The sequence below is a fragment of the Petaurus breviceps genome, unplaced genomic scaffold, assembly GCF_028583685.1.
Source record: "Petaurus breviceps papuanus isolate PSGF00001 unplaced genomic scaffold, PetGlider_PUasm1.0 37, whole genome shotgun sequence".
NCBI lineage: Eukaryota > Metazoa > Chordata > Mammalia > Diprotodontia > Petauridae > Petaurus > Petaurus breviceps.
The window spans coordinates 23,939,472-23,961,219 of record NW_027186296.1 but is presented as its reverse complement, the minus strand read 5'-3'; the positions used below and the strand labels follow the sequence as shown (position 1 = coordinate 23,961,219).

The 21,748-nt window shown below is 37.1% G+C and overlaps 1 protein-coding gene across 1 annotated transcript in view; it reads right to left on the bottom strand.

The window, feature by feature from the left end:
* Nucleotides 1–21,748, bottom strand: part of LOC138169643 (protein unc-13 homolog C) — a 487,553-nt gene that overhangs the window by 133,722 nt on the left and 332,083 nt on the right. Inside the window, exon 19 of the mRNA XM_069099296.1 lies at nt 10,448–10,525. Within this exon, the coding sequence (XP_068955397.1) occupies nt 10,448–10,525 (78 nt within the window). The remainder of the gene's footprint in view (nt 1–10,447; nt 10,526–21,748) is intronic.

The window sequence follows — 21,748 nt, the reverse complement described above, 5'->3', positions numbered from 1 at the left end:
ATCCCTCAGGCTCTTGACCAAATAGTCATCCTTGATTCCTCACTATCTTTCATCCCTCCTCTGCATATTTGATCTTTTGCTAAGCCCTATTGATTTGTAATACACCTGACTTCTGTCTTCTGACACTATGACCACTATGGTACAAACTCTCTTTACACCTGAACTATTGCAGTAGCCTGGCTGTGGCTCTACCTGCCTTAAGTTTCTCCCCACTTCAATCTACCCACCATTCAGCCACCAAAGTGATTTCCTAAAGCACAGGATGGACCATGCCACCTCCCTACTACTTAACTCATGGCTCTCTATTGCCTTAAGGGTCAGATACAAAATCCTATGTCTGGTATTCAAAGCCGTTCATGACCTACCTTTCCGGTTTTCTTACATATTACTCTCCACCACATACCCATTGATCCAGTGATGATGGCCTTCTTGTTGTTCCATGAACAAGACGATGCATTTCTCAGCTCCAGGCATTTTCTCTGACTCTTCTCCATGACTTGAATGCTTTCCCTTATCAAATCTATCCCCTGACTTCCTTTAAATCTCAACAAAAATTCCATCTTCAGTCTTTTCCAACCCTTCTTAATTCTAGTGCCTTCTCTCTATTATTTATTTCCTATTTATACACCTTGTTTGTTTTTATGTTTTGTCTTGTTATCTCCCCTATTAGTTTGTGAGCTCAATGAGAGAAAGGGCTGTCTTTTGCCTCCTTTTTTTTTTTTTTAAAGCAATTGGGGTTAAGTAACTTGCTCAAGGTTACACGGCCAGTTATTTTGTGTGAGTGCCAAGTATCTGAGGTCGGAACTGATCCCGGGTCTCTTGATGCCGGGGCCAGCGCTCTTACTCACTGTGCCACCTGGCCGCCCCTTTTACCTCCTTTTGAAATGCCAGGGTTACAGATAATAAGCGCTTAACAACAATTTATTGATTGGCTTTTTCAGGTTCATCCTAGTATTATGTGTCTCTGTTTCTATGTGGTAGTATTATCATGATATACATGTGTAGTCACACAACCTAGAAAGAGGGTCTGTTTAAGGAGCTGATTGCTTAACATAGTGCTGAGAGTGTGCATAGGTAAGGCCTGCCCCAACATTCTCCCTTCTAGTTAAAAATGAATAGAGAAGGTGAATAATTCCAATTTTCATACAAGTGTATAGTGGCTAAAAGGAACATCAAGTACACTCTTGATGGGGAAAGGAAAGAGAGGAAATCACACAAAAAATAGACAATTTGTAGAGTATAGGGTATGTGCAAAAATTGGGAAGGGGAGTTAATATTGTACGGAAAGAACACCAACTCTGGAGTCAGAGGGACTGGGTTCATATCTTACTTGACATTACCTATGCCAACCTAGAGGCAGTATGGTAGAGCAGTGAATAGAGTGCCATGCCTCAGACACTTACTAATTGTATGACCCTGGGAAAATCACTTCAACCTGTTTGCCTCGGTTTCCTCATCTGTAATATGAGATGGAGAAGGTAATGACAAACACCTCAGTATCTTTGACAAGAAAACCCCAATGGGATAAAAAAAATCATACATGACTAAAAATCGACTAAACAATAACATTCCACTATAGTCAAGTCCCTTAAGTTCTCTGGTCCTAGAAATTCTCATCTGGGATTGAACTAGCTCCATGATTACCAAACTGACAACTGTGAATTCCTATGAATCTCAGAGGTCTTTTTTTAAATTAAAAAATCATTTTTAGTGTTACTTTATGTACAAGGTTGTTATTTTCTCAGGATTATAGGTAACTAGGTGTCCTATAATTTAGAGGGTGATTATTCAAATGTATTATTGTGAGAGATAATAAACATCTATTTGAATGAAGAAATAGAAATTTTATGCCTCTTTTATTTTTGCATACACAACACATTTATAATTCTCATAAATCAGTTATTAAAATATTTCTTAAGGAGCTTTGTAAATAATGCATCACAACTTCCTGAAAATAAATTTCATTTTGGAGAATTTTTTTCTTTTATAGTAACGATTAATTTATAGACCATGTGGACTGAGTCCAATTTTTTCCCTGACTAGTGGCAATACATTTGGTGAATTAAGAGGAACGAAATTAGTGCTTTTTGTTTGTTTGCCACAATTATCACTGTTGTCGCTGCTCAGTCGTTTCAGTTATGTCTCACTCTTTGTGACCCCATTTGGGATCATACCACCAGGAAGGATACTGGAGTTGGTTTGCCATTTCCTTCTCCAGCTCATTTTACAGATGAGGAAACTAGGGCAAGGAGGGTTAAGAGACTTGTCCAGGGTCACACATCTAGTAAGTGTCTGGGGTCAGTTCTGAACTCAGGAAAATGAGTCTTGTTGACTCCAAGTCTGGCACTCAATCCACTGTACCACCTGGCTGCCACCAAAACATATTAAGATGATGTAATGCAGTCTGAGAGTTGAGATTACAATGCAGGCTCCAAGATTACCAGACATCAAGAGAAGAGAAAAGTCACCATGGAACTGAAGGACTAAAGGTATGAGTTCCTTTGGTTATATGTGTTTCTACATGTGTGCTTCATATACAGTTTATATTTACTCCTCTCCTAGACACGTGTATACTGATTAAGAGTAAGTCTCAAATTAATGAGGGGGGAAGAAAAATGGAGGTTGTGGTGTTATTTTATAATATTGATTTTGTAAATGCTTTTGTTTTGGGCCATTGGTGTCTACTGGCTGACTTTAAGGATAAACGCATTGGTGAGGGCTTATCAGCTACAGCTTTGAGAGTTAGGACCCACAAACCCACTCTTGAAGCTGGGATTCTTGAACCCTTTCCTCCCAGGGATATAAAAGGAAAACCTATGCATATTGAATTGTAAGAGTGACACAGAATAACTCTTACATATACAATTATGGGGCTTAGATATACTTTATAGCTTTGGCATACAGTCATAAGAACATAAAACATTTAATAGGTATCACTAAATGATGGTCAAATTTGTCAAATTCTGTTGTTAAATTATAATACATAAATGATGAGAATATTATTTTACACATATTGGGGTGGCTAAGTGACACAGTAAATAGAGTGCTGGTCCTGGAGTCAGGAGGACCTAGGTTCAGATCCAGCCTCAGACACACACACACACAAATCATCCATGTGACCTTGGGCAAGTCACTTAACCCCAGTTGCCCTCTCCCCCCCCCCAAAAAAGCAAAGAAAAATAATTTACACAAATTGCTGCTTTTCTTCCTGGGGGCGGGGAGGGGACACTAAAGAAATGTCATTCAATCATCTTCAAATCAAAGGAAGGTTATGAAAAAAATTTGATGAGTAAAACAATGATTTATGCCCATACTAAATTCTTGCTGAATGAAATTGTGAGGAGTAAGTTGGAAGATTGATGGACTTAGTTAAAAATAATTGCCTATATTAATAGAGTAGCAACAAGGATATAAAGAAAAAGCCACCCTATTTTATATTGTTAGCTAGCAAGAAACAGCTGAATTTTCCCTATTCATTTCAGAAAATGTAGAGGCATTTTTCAATCAAAAGAAAACAGTAACAAAGTGATCCTGAAGTCGGCCTCACTTTTGTACTTGTATCTTCAGCACTCACAAATGCTTTTTGATTGGCTGAAGTTTTTCTAATAATACACAGGGTGGATTTCTGGATGTGTTCCATACAGGCTAACATTAAAATGTGAAGGGCATTAATATGGTTCCAGCCTTCTTTTCCAGGCATATTATATATTGTTCCCCTTCAGGCACTCTGTGTTACAACTACTTGCTGCTCCCATTACTCCTGGAACTCTGTCTTGTGTCTTTCACTCTTTACATGAGCCTAGAGTGCATTCCCTGCCCATTTTTGCCTCTTGGGAGCCTTAGCTGATTTCAAGCTTGCAGTGGCTCTATCCTACTGCAAACCTTTCCTGATCCTCCTATCACTTGGTGCTCTCTTTCTCCAGAAATCTAATTGAATCGTCTATGTAAATGTTGAGTCTCTCCCAAGAAAGTGGAAGCTCCTTGAGAACAGGGGCTGCTTGCTTTTCATTTTGTCTTAAATGTTTGGTGGGGAGAGGGAAATAGAGTTGCCCAGTATGATAAAAATGAAGTGACTTGTTCAGGATCATATTACAAGTAAGTGTTGGAGGTATTAGACTTGAACCTTGGACTTATTCCAAAACCAACTCTGTACTGATTATGTTTGTATGACCTCTCACCTGGTATACAGTAGGTCCTCAACTCAATGCTTTTTGGCTGGGACTGGACATGTGTGAACACTGTTGTAGATTTCTGTTTGGGATTGCAGACAGAGAACAGATGTATAGATATGGTCACTGAATATACATTCTCATAGTTTTCCATTTAGCAGAGCTCACTTACTGCCTGAAAGTGATTGGTTGTAAAGGGATAGAGGAAGATAGAACACCCTCTGTGCTATGGGTGGTCCAATGATTTGTGCTTTGTAGAGTCATAAGGAAGAATCAGAGAAGTTGTGATCATCATTGCTACCATCACTGATTATCATTAACATTAATGATATTTCTGAAGTATTTTTTTTAAATTCACAAAACACTATCTCACTAAAGCCTCATGGGTAGTGTTACAGATATTAGCTTCATTTTACAGATGAGAAAACAAACTCAGTGGGTTGACTAAGTCAGGATTTAAATCCTCGGTTCTTACCTGATTCCATGTCCAGCATTCTGTTCAGTCTGGTAGCTACTTGGAAATTATTTCAATTTTTAAGGGATATATATATATATATATGTGTGTGTGTGTGTGTGTGTGTGTGTGTGTGTGTGTGAAAAGTACCTTTCTCATCAATGAGAAATGTCTTCTTGGAGATAAGTTGTTTTTTAATTAAAACACTTCATAGGCAATTTTCTGTACAGGCTTTTCTTCTGGGCCAAGGGGGGATTGCATGAAAGTGTAGATGAGTTGAGAAGTGTTATATGATGGCTTTATCTCATTTTAGACTCTGAGCCAATTTCCCCTTCAGCAAATAAATAATTTGCATAAAGTACTCAGCTCCTAACTTGAAAAAAAAAAGAAATATTCCCATATGGTCCTTTTCCTATTTTAGCTGAAAGATGCAAAAAATTCAAGGAATAAATCCTTCCTGTTGTGCTTCTAAGATAGAGTTAGAATCTTCACTTTACCCAAGGTAGAAATTGTGAAGTAGAATCAACTGGGTCCTTTACCTTCTCTCCTACTGCCAACTAATCCATCTCATATATTACTACCAGATCACCATCAGGAAACATTCTATTTATGGACCTTCCCAGCTCTAAAACTTGCAGCAGGCCTTCACTTACATAAAATAAAATCTAGCATATGAGGACCTCTATAATCTGGCCCTACACAATACATTATGCCAACCTTATTTATCATCACTCCCCTATATCCACCCTTTGCTCCAGAGAAATTGATAACTCCAAACTATTCCTCCTCCCCCAAATAACACCCTCACACTATCTGTACATTCTAGCTTAACTTATATTTTCTACCCTTGCATGTTATGTCTACTCTTTTATTTCCTCTCATCTTTATTTCAATCCTAGGCTCAGGTCCCTTTTCTTTAAAAACCCTTAGTAGTTCATTTAACACTCAGAAGTTCCTCTCTCCTTTAAACTCCTAAAGTATTTATTGCAATTTGGCATGCATTATCTACTGCACTGTATTATTGTTTATTTATGAATAATTCCCATGTTCCTAAATTGTCAGTTACTTGTGGCCCAAGACTGCACTTTATACATCACTGCAATTCTACAGCCTATAGGTTACAATGATGGACATTCCATATTGACTGCTATTGATGATGATGGGTCAGGGATGATGCTTGGGGCAGGGGAACAAGGGAGATAGCAGGTCAGCAGCTTTCTTCCTCTCTCTTCTCCTATCTCCAGACAGCCTTTCCCTCTCCCTCCCCCAACATTACAAACAAATAAAAGAAACTTCTGCAAGAATTTAGAAAAAAATATTTTTAAAAGATAATCCCATAAAATGAGATCTCCAAGAACCTTAGGCCTAAAGAAATCCTTTTAGAATTTTTTTTTAAATTAAAGAAAAAATATAACAAATAAATGAAAACCTTGTTATTTAAACAATGAAGATAGATTATGGCTACTAAACAACAGAAAGAACCATTCCATTGCATTTAATTATGAGGAAGAGCTGCAGGAACCATGGGGTTTAAGCTATAGGAAGATAGAGAGAAGGGGAAAAATAGGTAAAGGAAGAAGCAATAGTATCATCAGATGGTGCTAGGTACACATAATCTGGATGATGTAATATAAAGTACAGATAATCTAGTTAACTGAAAAAATTTATCTTTATCCTTCTTATAGTCTTCTCACCCAAGGCTATTTGCTATTCTTTTGTGTCATTTTCCTTCTTTTTTTCCATTAATAGATCCCCTGACACTCATTTCTACTATATGTCATCTATATAAATATGAGTGTTGCAAAATGAAGGTAAGAGGAAGATGAAGACATAGAGTGTGACATGGACTGGCTTTGTAATTCTTAAGGATGACTCTGCCTTACAATCTAAAGTAGACAGAAATGTGAAAATAAACAAAGCATAAATTGTTTTCTAAGCAGCTAGTTTGCCTTTTCCCGCTGTGTTTTATCTTCTCATCTGCTGGGTATAAGGTAGTGTGAGAGAGTTATAAGGTTAAAAAAACATTTTTGAGTGGGAAAGAAGGGGCAGGAGGGTTGGGTTAAAACGGACAACTAAAAACACTTTCACAGTTCAAGGTTTTATTTTTCTTTTGTTCCAATTAAATTCTATGGTGGAAATGTATGAGCAAAATGCACTCAGATTTGAGTAAATCTAGTCTGTTTTGCTAAAACCCTCACTCTTTTGATAGGACCTCATATCTTTTTTTTTTTTTTTAGGAATTGGGGTTAAGTAACTTGCTCAAGGTTACATAGCCAGTTATTTCTGGGTGTGGTGCTGAGTATCTGAGGCTGGATTTGATCCAGGTCATCCCGACACTGGAGCCGGTGCTCTTACTCGCTGAGCCACCTGGCTGCCCCTAAGCAATTGGGGTTAAGTAACTTGCTCAAGGTTACACGGCCAGGTGTTCCTGGGTGGGTGCTAAGTGTCTGAGCCTGGGATTAGATCTCCAGGTCTTCTCAACACTGGAGCCGGTGCTCTTACTAGCTGTGCTACCTGGCCGCGCCTGACCTCATATCTTTCTGTTTCCTATCTCATAGAAGAAAGAAATGTAGGGGAATAAGAGAAACAATAAGAGTAGAAGGAGAGATAGGAAGAGAAGGTAAAGGAGAAATGGAAAACCCATGCAAATGTGTGGGGGCAAGGAGAGGTGTGAGATTGAAGATAATTAGCATTGTGTCTCTAACAAATAAAGAAGTAGAGCATATATGAACCAATACATTAACTTTCTTTTAGAGGAATTTTTTAGGGAGAGGGTTCTTAAATTGTATATCAGCAGAGGATATAGGGATAAGAAAGGTACAAGGAGAGGATGAAACACAAACTTTGTTTACTTCATCATTTTTGTGGTAAGAAATTTATTTATTTTTTTTACTTTGTCAGAAGTCAATTAACCTAACTATGAACAGTTAAATTTGGAACAGATGTGACTGAAGGATTCTGTTGAAGTGAATGCATCATTTTGGGTTAGTAAATAGTCTCCCATACAAAATAGCTGTCTATACCATAATAGCTAGCATTGTAAAAAGAATACCAGACTTAGAATTAGAAGACCTGAACTCAAGTTTTGATTTTGGTACCTATTCACTGTGTGACCCAAGCCAAGTCACTTAAACTTTCTGATCCTCAGTGTCTTGATCTATAAAAATAAGGAAGGTAAGGGGCGGCCAGGTGGCTCAGCGAGTAGGAGCACCGGCTCCAGTGTCCGGATGACCTGGGGATCAAATCCGGGCTCAGATACTCAGCACCATACCCAGAAATAACTGGCTGTGTAACCTTGAGCAAGTTACTCAACCCCAATTGCTTAAAAAAAAAGAAAAAATTAAGGAAGGTAATGCTGTAATTAACTACCTTACATGGGTGTCATGAGGAAGGTGTTTTGAAAATCTTAAGTTGCATATTAATATTTATTACTTCCCTCACAAATTGGTTACTAGGGTGAAATAAAATATGCAAAAAGTTTTATAAATTTTGACATTAAATACAAATAATCATTAGAATCATAAATAGTACAGCTGAAAGAGACTTTAAAAGTTATCTAATTCAATACCTACATTTTCCAGATGAAGCAACTGAAGATCAGAGGTTAAATGACTTGTTCAATGGATCATGGGTCAATAGAGTCAACACCTTTTAGAGTGAATGTAAGCTCCTTGAAGGTGGAGAGGGACTACTTTATTTTTGTTTTGTATCCCCACTGACTGATATAATGCCTGGTGCATGGTAGGTACTTAAGAAATGATTTTTAAAAATTGATTAGAGAGTGCTAGAACCAGGAATAAAACTCAGATATTCTGATAATCATGCAGCTAAGTGGTGCATTGGATAGAACATTGGGCTTGGAATCAAGAAGACTCGTCTTCCTGAGTTCAAATCCAGCCTCAGACATTTACTAGCTAGGCAAGTCACATTATGACCTGGACAAGTTATATAAGTCTGTTTGCCTCAGTTTCCTCATTTGTAAAATGAGTTGGAGAAGGAAGTCACAAACCACTCCAGTATCTTTTTCAAGAAAAATCTCAAATGAGTTCACAAAGAATTGATCATGACTGAAATAACTGAACAACAAAAAGTCTTGATATTGTTCTAGCACTTACAACTCTATACCCCATGAGTTTTTGGTAAAGTATAGGTTTAATAAATTAAGGATTTCTCCCTGCACCACATTATCATGAGAAATACATGGCTCTGTGGAATGTTATTTATGCCGAAGCTGTACCCTGAGGTTAACAAATAAACAGCAGCTCTGAGGAGGAAAGATGACATTTAAAATACAGCTTAAACCTTAAAAGATCTGTGGCCCTGAAAATTCATGAAGGAGAGGACTGGATTTCCCACAAGAAATGTATGATTTCTCCAAGACATTCCAAAATAATGAAGATATTTAAGCCCTGCATATAAAACTGATCACTAGAATGAAAAGGGAAATCTTAAAGTTATGATCTTCAAGTGCATGTGAATATCTAATTCAGCAGGAGAATTCGAAGATGAGATTTATAGTCTCAAAGTTTTAACACTTAGGGGAATGGAGTCTTATTTTATCCAAATTGAACAGACACTGCAGGGGAAATGTAGTTCATAAAAAGTCCATTTGCAAAGTTTTGCCCCATGACACACAGAAATCAATGGTTCTCATCTATTTGATTCTAATTATCAAATGCAGTGTTAAAATGAATCCAATGCCCAGCACTTAGCCAGATATTTTGTGGAGGCAGGGGAAAAGATATTGAGATGGGAATAAACATAAGTGCCACTTGTGATTAGAAACAATATCCCATAAGAAGAGATGAGATCCTTGAAGAAGAGTTTTATAGTATCTTTAATTTATAAAGGATTAGCTCCCTATATTAGAGTTTTAATTCAGTTTTCAAACATTTCATGTACTCATTGCAACAAATGATTTCATTTTGTTTTTAAGCGATGGTTATATAGCTGAAGCTCCTGCCTGGTAGTCAACGTAAAGTGAAAAAAGCCACTTCCTCCATGGCTCTTTTTCTGTGCACAAGCTCTTCCAACCCCCAGATGAACATTAGCCTTCTCATTTTTAAGCTGGGGAGGGTGATGCTGGTGGCAGGAAGGAGAAGGTATGCAGCTAGTGTTAAATGATCTGCCTGTGCTACATAAGCAAATAACAATAAATAGGGGGTGCAATGATTTATCATTTTAGAAAAAAATGGTCAAGATGCTTACTATCACAAACCTCATAAGAGAATCTTTCTCCTTCTTTCTTCTGCTCAGGATATTGCAAGTCAAAAGTATTGGACAAAGACATGACAAATTACAGACAAAGCACAAAGCACATCTTGGACAGTGAATTTAAGATGTAAACAAATCACATTGGAACATTAAACACACACACACATACATACACACACACTACCACCACAAATTAGAATCCAATAACAACACTAATATCAATCTGGTACTACAGAGTACAACATTGAACATAGTAGGAGAAAACTTTACAGATCATTAGCATATGAGTTTATGTTTGTGTGTATGTATGTAAATACGTATACACACCAGAAAACTACATATCTCCTCTCCACAAAACCCCCACCCTGCTCCTGCCCCTGGAACTACCTAAATTGATTTTCTATGATATGACTTTTATAGGTAATATTGAATTACATTTACTTAAAAATAAGCCTCCATAGTTACTAGCATTTCAGTTTCTTATATTTTTTTTTACCTCCTAAACTAACTGAACACTTACTTGATGATGATACTTTCCTTTGCAAAGACTACGTAGCTAATGATCTCTAAGTAGAATATAGCAGGGGTGGGGGTGGGGTGGATTACCGACCTCTTTCCCTCCCATGGATTCAAACATTTTTTCCAGCTGGACTCGCAATTGTTGGATGTTGTTCATCAAAATACAGGGCTACAAAGAAGAAGAAAAAAGGGAGTAAGAAACCATTTATAAATTACATTAAATGAGTGAATTTAGTAATAACAGGCAAGTTACCATTCAGTACCCAGCAAATTTAGCAAAATGAGCAAATTGCTTTCTAACCAATCATCTTACTCTTGAATGTCTTTTCACAGTAAATCTTAAGATAAAGACTGTAAGAGAAATAACATCGTGCATGGATATGTTAGGAATGAAAAATACTATTTCTGGATATCCTCAGAATAAGAGAAACTTGCTACTAAGACTTCTGTTCACGGTATTAGAATATGCCTTACCCAGACATTAATTAACCAATAATATTCTGTTTATGGGGGGGGGGCAGATATAAGATAAATAAATGTAAGTGAAATCAACAATTATTTATTAAGTGTCTAGTCTGTGTGAGATACTGTTTAGCATTGGGAGTCCCTGCTCTCAAGGAGCTTACCATCTAATAGAGGAGACAACATGCAAACAAGTATGTATAGACATGATCTAGACAGAATAAATTGGAAATAGTCTCAGAGGGAGGGAACTTAAAACTAAGGAGGACTAGGAGAGGCTTTTTTTCCCTTCCAAAAGGTAGAGCTTTAGATGAAACCCAGGGAAATCAGAAATGAAGAGGGAGGGGATTCCAGACCTTTGGGATAGTCAGTGAAATTGTAAAATATTAATTCTAATTTATCTCATAATAACATTTGAATTTTTAAAACTTTTCATGAATCCTCTCTGGCTGTAGGACAGAGGACATATTCAAGATCCTTCCATAAACTGCTTCCCACCTCTATTCAACTTTATCTCCCACTGTTCCTCTATATCAATTCCCCATTTTAGTTAGACTGGTGTATTTTACTATCTCTTCAACACACCTAATGCAATACAACTTCTGTTGCACTGCTCACATTGTTTTTTACCACCTAGAATAATCTTCTACCTATTTCTTCTCTGAATTATACTCATCCTTCAAGATTCAGCACATATCTCTCTGGTTATATGAAATTTGCTCTTATTAGTGAGGCCCATATGATTTTTCCATGCTTTTTGTCCCATGAGTTTGCTATTTATCATATGTTGCTTTATACTATTAATTTTTCTATTTTTATGAACTCCCTAAACCCATTTTCATTTTTTAAAGGTAGGGACTATTTCTAATATTTCTTTGTACCTATCACAGAATCTAATAAAGTATTTTGAAATGAGGAGGGGCTCATATGTATATATATATATATGTAGGTGAGTAGATTGATACTTATTTAGATAAAAAATTCATTAAGCACTTACTATGTGTCAGGTACTGTGTTAAGTGTCTGGAGATACAAATATAAGAAAGAAATATTCCTCAAGGAGCTTACAGTATAGTGGGGGGAGACAACATATAAAGGGAAGTTAGAAAGAGCTGAGAACAAGGTACACTAATAGCCAGGAAATGCTATAGAGTTCTGGGTCCAATGGACAAGATAAAGCCCATATTGCTCTATTATAGCCAAGGTTGATTCCAGGCTCAAAGTCCAATTTACCAGTGGAGAAGAAGAGGAGAATTGCTGCTTAACCAAAGCAAGCTAGTGAGAAGACATTTTAAAATTACATGTAAAAGACAGTCATATTTATCTAAATGGAAATCAATGCAACTTTGACAATTCTTCTGTTAAAATGCACCACCTAATCAGTAGTGGAGGTACAATACTTGCAATCCTAGCAGAGAGACTGAGGCTGGTGGCTCTCTTGAGCTCAGGAGCTCTGAGATACAATGAGCTAAGCTGATTGTCTGCATTAGTCTGGCATTAATATAGTGAATATTTGTTAAGGGGTGCCATTGTATCTAGGCTGAATGGGTCAAAACTTCAATTATGATCAAAGAAGGACTTGATGTGGAAGTAGTCCCTCCCTGTACTTTTAGCCTGAGTGAAATAGGGAGACCCAGTCTTTAAACAAAATAAAATAAAATAAAAAAATAAAATGTACTGCCTGTTTTTGAAGCATTTGTATTTAATTTTTATTTAATTAAATTAATGATTCAGCACTGATAGGAACTGAATAATTCAAATCTACCTTAACCTCAATCATAAAACAGCTTTTACTCTAATCCCCTTTATATAAATGAGAAAAACAGGGAAAGGAACATTCATCTAATTTAGAGGGCTCATATCAATTGATGGATTACGTTAGAGAAACATATCTAGAAGATTATTAATAAAATAAATGATCTATCTTTGGAGTCTAGTTCTAATTTCATTTTGCTTTTTTTCTTTATCTTCTCTAACAATATCAAAATGGGGCTCATATCTAAATGATAATGTTTAGATTTTGGAATGCTTCTAGAATTTAGGAATAATCATAATGGAAGGAGGTGGCAGTGGAGATATGGACCATATTTGGATTATCTTTACACTGTTGTAGCAAAGGTCATTTGGTTCTTGTCATTGCCTCCTGGATTCCCTAGATTCCTTCAAGCCTCTGCTCAAATCTTTTCTTCTGTGATGAGCCTTTCCTAGTTCCCTTACTGCTGCTGAATCCCCTCTGAGATAGCCTTCAGTGTACCCAGTCTATATCTTCTAGTTACGTAGCTATTTGATGTTGTCTCCCCCAATAGAATGTGAGCTGACAAAGGGCAGGGACTGTTCTTGTATTTCTTAGTATCCTAAGACATTAGTACAGTGTGTGACACAAAGTACACGTTTAATACTTGTTGACCTGACTTGAAGCACATGAATAAAAATCGATCTTTATGGATGCTTGTTCTATTTGAAGTGACAGGCATTCCACTGCTCAACTTTGGGATAGGGAAATTATCTTTAGATAAACACTGAACTTCCTATAAGGTGAACTGGCAATTGAGTTAAATCTAAAAATAACATGTTAAAGTAGAAACATCCTATTGTTACTAAAAAGAAAATCCTATTGTGGTACCTTATATTCCTTTCTTTTTGAAATTGAAAATCTTTTCATGTAAATAGTATTTTATTTTTCCAATTACATGTAAAGATAGTTTTCATTTTTTTTAAAGCAATTGGGGTTAAGTAACTTGCTCAAGGTTACACGGCCAGTTATTTTGTGAGGGTGCCAAGTATCTGAGGCCGGAACCGATCCCGGGTCTCCCAACGCTGGGGCCGGCGCTCTTACTCACTGTGCCACCTGGCCACCCCTAGTTTTCACTTTTTTAATCAGATTGAGTTCAAATTTTTCTCTGTCTTCCCTCTCAAAGACAGCAATCTGATATAGGTTATAAATATACAATCACATTCAACATATTTTCACATTAGTCATGTTGAGAAAGAAGAAACAGAACAAAATGAAAAATCCAAGAAAAACAACAAGAGTAACAAAAAAGGAAGTGAAAACAGTATGCTTCAATCTGCATTGACTCCATCAGCTCTTTCTCTGGATGTGGTGCCCTATATTCTTGGTCAATTCAGACCCAACTGAAATCTATCTCTCAGTCAACAAGAATTTATTAAATGCCTGCTCTCTGTCGGGTGCTGTGCTAGGTTCTGGAACATCTGTGAGTTCTGGTAATCTCAGAGGAGGGACTTATCACTGGAAGTTTTCAGGTCAATTTACTATTATCATTATTACATTGCTGTTCAGGCAAATGTGACTAATCAATAATACTGATAATCAAAGCAGTAAGCCTAAATTAAAGAAATCCCTTTAGTTTGCTTAAGCCAAACTTCTACCTTATGCAGTGTGATACAGTCCCTGGAGAAATTTTGTGTTGGAGTTTCTGGAATATGTACTATTTCAAGAACAATGTGCCTATATATAGATGTCAGGTACACTATTTCAACTAGACTTGAGTGAAAATGGAGGAGGAGGGGAAGATGGGCAGAAGGAGAGGAATGTAAAGGGATGGGAAGTCAGGATATCATTTTGACCAAGGAACCCTGGAGGTCAAATCACTCAACTTCATCATGATTATGAAAAGACAGTTATAGCAAGACTCTACTAACTATGGGATGAGTCTAAATAAATGAAATTGGGTTTCCTTTGCAGCTTACTGAAATTAGTACTGTTATAAATAGCCTCACTTTCTATTTCAGTCTGGAATCTTTCAACTGTCTGATAAAATTGGAATAAAGATGTTCTGAGAGTTTATTTTGAATTTCAAACAAATTTGTAATTCTTTCTACTTGGGTTATATATCTTTAGAATAAATGCATACGTATGAAAAATGGGGATAATACTTGCATAACATGTATATCTCATAGTGTTCCACACGTGCAAAAGGTATTCAGCAAGTATTTGTTTAATAAATGATATACAAGGGGATAATAATATTTAATATTTGTTGTAAGGAAACCGCTTTGTGAACCTTAGAGTTCCATTTTAATGTTAACTACTTTTACTATTATTAAAATATACCTCTATACCTTAACTCATTTAATAAAATCATTCTGACACTAAAGTATCCTGATGTCCCAGTGTGATGTGTAGGTGACTCTGAGTTTCTAAAAATTATACCAGTGAGTGAGGAAGTGCATGCTTTCCTAGGTCCTATCAAGCTAGAAATGCCAAGTGATGGATTATACATGTCTGTTGTACATAAACCAATATAAGTAAATTCCAACAAGCTCATTCCTAGATTGGTCATAGGGTGATGAATTTTTCTCCCATTGCAAGGCTGATATTAAAGTATTCAAGGGTCTGAGATCATCATTAATAACAAATCCTTAAAATAAAAAAATATTAGTAACATATCAAAATATATTTTCTTTTAATTAAATAGTACAATATCTCATACTAAAGGAGCTCTTATCAATATAATTTGCTCTTCATTGTTGCGATTTCTAAAATTCTTTATAAAATTTCATGGATTCAATCAACCAATACACATTAATTAAGTACTTACTATGTGTCAGACACTGTGCTAAGTGCTGGGATACAAAAAGAGTCAAAAGACAATCCCTACACGTAAGGAGACAAAATGCAAACAGATATGAACAAAGCAAGCTATATACAGAGTAAATAGGACATAAATAACTCAGGGAGAGTATTAGAATTAAGCATTGGGGAAAGCTTCCTATATAAGGTGGAATTTCAATAAGAACTAAAAGCAAACTAGTAAGGTGTGTAGTTGGAGCAGAGGAAGGAGGGCATTCTAGGGGTTTTTTTTACATACAGAGTGAATAAACTGAGAGATGGAATGTCTTATTTGTGTAATAGTCAGGAAGCCAGAGTCATTGGATTGAAAAGTATTTAGTGGTGAATAAGGTGCAGGAAGACTGGAAAGGTAGGCTGGAGCTAGGTTAAGAAGGTCTTTGATACCATGTGCATTTTTTTTTTTTTTTGCTTTTTGGAGGGCAATTGGGGTTAAGTGACTTACCCAAGGTCACAGGACTAGTTTTTTTTTTTTTTTACCATATACATTTTAGAGGAATGAATGAATGGATAAAAATAGCATTTATTAAGTGTTTCTAAATTAACTATTAAGAGCAGTACCAAGTACTAGGAATACAAATGGAAAGTGAGGCAGTCATTGAACTTAAAGAGACCCCACTGGCATTGGAGAATTCAATGCATTTAGAGAGAAAATCATCTCTAAAACTGATGGAAAGACCCAGAAGTCCTAAGGATTCAGTGGTATGGTAAATATCAAGGCCCTAAAGTTGTTATGGTACATCTGCAGGTTAGATGGCAGTGGCCAAGGGACTGAAGATCATAATGGCAAAATATATCGTAAGGTCAGTGGGACCTTAGTACACAGGAGCTTGGCAGATCATGAGTCCTCTTGTTCTTCCTTCTTGCCAGCAAATTTGTTGCTGTTGACTCCCTTTCCATGGAAGGGGCCCATCTCACAACAGTTAGGAAGTTTAGAGAGAGCATGAGAGTCTGATTTCTTTCAAAAAGAAAGACATTCTTTAAGAATTTTCAAGAACCATTAAGATTGAGACATCTTCATGAAGTATCAATGAGATGTTACTGAATATTCAATAAAAAGACTAGCATCTCTTTTCCTTTCCTGGAATTAAAAACTAATTTGTGTAATAAGATACCTAACCTTCCTCTATGTTTATGGAAAATTTCCATTTCTATTGGCTCTTTTTTGAGTGATTACTTTCAAACATGTTCAAGTGCCAAGACTTATCTTTCTCTATGCTAACGATGCTTTTTGGTTTAATAAAGATGATTGCATTTCAAAACCTGCTAGTTGATCTTATATAGGAAAAAACATGACCTTTCCTTAATTCTTAAGATTGTTTTGGATCTTATAGACATTTTTTTTTTTATTAAGCAATCAGGTTTAAGTGACTTGCTCAAGGTTACACAGCCAGTTATTTCTGGGTGTGGTGCTGAGTGTCTGAGCCCGGGATTCGATCTCCAGGTCGTCCCAACACTGGAGCTGGTGCTCTTACTCGCTGTGCCACCTGGCCGCCCCTAAGCAATTGGGGTTAAGTAACTTGCTCAAGGTTACACGGCCAGGTGTTTCTGGGTGGGTGCTAAGTGTCTGAGCCCGGGATTCGATCTCCAGGTCTTCTCAACACTGGAGCCGGTGCTCTTACTTGCTGTGCTACCTGGCCGCCCCTAGACATTTTCTAAATCATTTTAAAAGGTTTAGTTCTACTAAGAATTGTTCAGGGATAAAATCAATTCCTTTCTTTAAATTTACCACCAATCTCATTCATAAGAACAGAAGAGTGAATCATGTTTGTTTGGGGAGTGAGGTTTCTTGGTACTGAGAACCTGGAGCTGGGTTTAATTTAGAAAGCAGGGTACAGTTTTGTTTTGTTTTTGCTTTGTCTCGAATCTGAATTCCCTAGTTCTCAATTCTAGATTGCACATGGAACTTATGTCAGAAGTATTTAAGTCTGGGGGCATATGTGGCTTTCAATTATTTATGCCTTTCTTATTATCTCCTCATCATAAAAAATGTTGAGATGACTGTCATGAAATGATATGTGTGTATATTTTAAATAAATTCTTTATCATTTTAAATTTTGTAATTATTGTTTTTATTTTCTATCACCAAATATCTCACAATATCTCTGCCCCTGCCAAATCTGCAGGGATTTGCTACTTACAGAGATCATTACCTCTGAGAGAGTGTTATGCAGTTATGGACAACATTCTTTCTCAGGAGGAAGGACATTGGAGCTCTTGGGGATGGAGGGAAGTGATAACTGACACCTAGAAGAGTGGGAAGGCTTGGATCCAGAGATGAGATTTTGTGACAAATGGGGGAAAATGATGTAGGGGAAGGCAATGAGTGGTACTGAACTGCACAATCAGTGGCACATAGGAAATGATGGTAAGAAAATTCCAATTGTCAAGCAATGTTTCTATACTTTCTATCTCCTACAGGAATCGGTTTTTCTAAAAGGGATGCAAAACAGGAAAAGAGAAGCAGGGGAAAGACATGCAAGGCAACAACATACAAATTATAGAGGAGGGACTCAAAATAGGAATCGTAGAAGCTTTGGTTCCTTGAGGAATCTAGAGACTAAAGAAGGAATAAGTAAGTATAAGAATGATGAATATAACAGATGAATATAGACAGAAGGAGAAAGAGATAATGAAAAGAATAGGGAAAAGATTTCCTTTTTAAAAAATGTTCAGAAAATGAAACAAAAACCAACAAACAAAGCACATTGAAAGTAAAGAGAAGGGAGGGTTTACTTGACTACTTAGAGGGAAAAAAAAAAGAAGGGAAGAATTAGATTGCTAGATAAAAGGAAGAAAGAAAAAATAATGAACAAGCTAATCAAAACTCCAAAACTAGGGAATATGGTAACAGACATGAGGAGGAAGTGACTTGCGGGTAAGAAGAGAGACAGTGGTGAGAGAGCTGCCTTAAAGCAGATTTAACAAAAATATCTGAAGAAATAATGTATTATCTTTACAGAGAAAAAGGGAAAAATTCCCAGTTAAAAAAAATTAGAGACTAAAGGTGGAAAATATGAACTTAACCCATAAATTTAAAAATGTGTGTTTTCAGTAATATTAAGTGATATTGTTGTTCACATACTAGAGCTATGATTTTACTGGGAACCCTGGTAAGGAAAGGATATTAGCCATTGCAGACTGGTATCTTCTCTGCTACTTCTTAGAAAGTTAGCCTAGGTGCACTTAGAGAGTGAATGAGTTGACCAGAGTCACATAGCCACTATATGTCATAGTCTGGATTTGAATCAAGTTCCTCATGACTAAAAGGCTGATTTCTTTACTATTCTATAGTGTCTTTCAGCTGACATTTATGGAATATGTTATGCCTTGTAAAGGACTATGTATACAGCTTAAAACTACACTAAGATTTTTGGGACTATATGTGAAAAATAAATGGGATTATCTGCAAAACTATATGATTACATATCTTAATGTATGTAATGGAAATGCAAATTTAAAGATCTTCCCTGCCCCTAGGCTGGAGTGCACCTGGAGCCAGGGGTGGGAGGCTTGTTTTTCAGTAGATACTTTTTGATTGGCCAGTGGGTCCAGAAGGTTGTTACATTCTCTGAGCCAGGAGAAGGCTATATAAACCCTGATTTGAGGCTTTGTTTTGGGGCTCACTGAGAAGTGTTCTGTGATTTGATCAGATGAGACTCTGGGAAGCCATTGTTGAGAGCACCCTGCCCCCCTGCTTTGAAAAACCCAGATGTTGATTTGCAGATCCAAGAACCTGTGTTGGCAGCAACCCTGGGGACACTGGGGTGCTTGCTGCTACAATGTAATACATACTATGTACCATGTATTAATATATAATTCCATTTGTTTCTCTTAATAACCTTGTGATGTAAAGGTACTAAAGGTATTATTATTTCCCTTGTTACAGATGATGAAATAAACAGAAAGATTAATTGACTAATCTAGGGTCACAGAGTCAATAAGTAGTCCAATGAGGTATTTTATATTTGTTTCTATTTTTTCATTCTTTAGATTTTGTTTCACTGATTCTTTTTTTTACATTGCATATTGATTTTTTATTCACTTAAACAAGAAAACTATACCCTGTATCATAGAGATTTGTAATTTTAATGTACTAGCCCCCCTTTCTCATTCACATTGTGTATGGAGATGCTATTTAGCATTAATTAATTTCTTAAGAGAGAAATAAAATGGGAAAAATTTTCAAAAGAAATTTGGGGAATTGGCATTCTTCATCCACTTGATCTTTCCTTAAGTGAATGATTAGGTAAACTCCTTTAATATATTACAGATTTCTTACACAAAACTCTACAATGTCTAAGGAATTGATGTAATCCGCATGATGTCAGTCTTTAACAGGGGTGTCAGGAAGCCCTCGTTATTCACAGAGAATCTCTCTGTAATCTGTTTTACTGATTCTTGATGTCTAATAAAGTCATTAGCTTCTACTTGCCCAATTCTAATTTTTAACAAAGTGTTTTCTTCAATTAGATTTTGTACCTCCTTTTCCATTTAGTCAATTTTATTTTATTTTTTGCTTTTTGGAGCAGGGGGGAGACAGGGCAATTGGCATTAAGTGACTTGCCCAAGGTCACAGGCTAGTAAGTGTTAAATGTCTGAGGCCAGATTTGAACTCAGGTCCTCCTGACTCCAGGATGGGTGTTCTATTCACGGTACCACCTAGTCACCCCCTCCACCCAACCACCCCAATTTTATTTCTTAAGGAGCTCTCTTCAATGAGTTTTTGTGTCTTCCTTTCCATTTGTCCAATTAGGTTTTTTAAGAAGTTGTTATCTTCAGTATACTTTTTTTCCCATTTGGTCAACTGCATTTTTTAAGAAATTGTTCTCTACGGTCAATTTTTGTCCTTCCTTTTCCAAGCTATTGACTCTCTTTTGCATACCTCTCATTTCATTTCCCAATTTTTCTTCTACCTTTCTTATTTGACTTTTAAAATCCAACTTGAATCTCTCCAATAAGACTTTTTGGGCCTGAAACCACTTCATATTCTCCTTTGAGGTTTTGGATGTGGATATACTAACAATATTGCTCTCTTCTGGATTTTTGTTTTGAGCTTCCCTGTACCCATAGAAAGAATCTATGGTCATTGTCTGTTTCTGCTTTTTGCTCATGATGTTTGCCTATTTCCTGGTTTTTAAAGTTGATCTCTCTTGCTGGAGCACAGAGGGCACTGTTCCAAGCTTCTTGTGTTGGAGGCACTGACTTTAGGTGCTGGGGCCTCAGGTGCTGTCAGCTGGAGGGTGTAGGAGTTAGGCAATTTACTTGGTGCTGAGCTGGGCTGTCATGTACTGAGCAGTCAGGTGGGGTTTTTCTACATCCCCCCCTGGGCTACACTTAAGCTCTAAGGGTAGTGGTGGTAATGGTGGGGGTCTGGCCCTTGGAGGATACCTGCTCACCTCAGCTGCTCTGAAGCATGGGAAGGTTTGGCTGCTGGAAGATGCCTGCCCACTGGCTCATGGGGTAGGTTTTGAGTTGGAGTCTACTGGTCCCCCTGGCTGTGCCAAGGCACTTGGGAGTTCTGGTATTGCAGCTTGCCTGCTATACCACCCTGGGGCTCAGGATCTCCCACTGGTTTGCTGAGGTAGGGCTTACTGGGACACCTCCTGTCCTGTACTGCTCCCCTTCTAGAACTAGAGGGACCTTTCCTATTAATTCTCCAAACTTCCTGGGCTAAAAGACAGCTGTGTCCTTTCTTTGTGCTAGCTCCACTGTTCCAGGATTTTTTCTGGGGTGATATTTTATGAGATTTAGAGGTCAATAAGGAGAGTGAGAGGGACTTACTACTTACTCTGCCATCTTGACTCCCAGAAGCCCCCACCAATAAGCATTTGAGTCTGGATTCCCATCTAGGTAGCTGCTTCAGTCTAGCCTTCCCAGTCTACCAAGATGAATAACTGTGATCTAATTTCAATTATTCTGCTAGGTGACTGGAAAGAGGACAGAAGTTGGAGTCATGTGTGACCTGGTTTTGATTCTAGACTCAGACCAGCTGTGTGGTCCTGAACAAATCATTTAAACTCTTTGAGTTTTTACTTCCACACTGTAAGATGGGGATAATAATGTCAGTCATATTTATCTCACATGGTTGCTGAGAAGGGTAAATGAGAGAATATATGTAAAGAACTTGGCAAACCTTAAAATTCTCCAAAAATGTCAGCTGTTGCTGTTGTTGTTACTAACACATCCCCCCCCCCCCCCCCCCCCGTCCCGAATCAAAACCAGGTCACACATGACTCCAACTTCTGTCCTCTAACAAATAAAAGAATAAAAGAGAAAAAAAAAAAAAGAATATGAAAAAGGAGAACATGACGGAGAAGTAGCAATATGTAACTTATT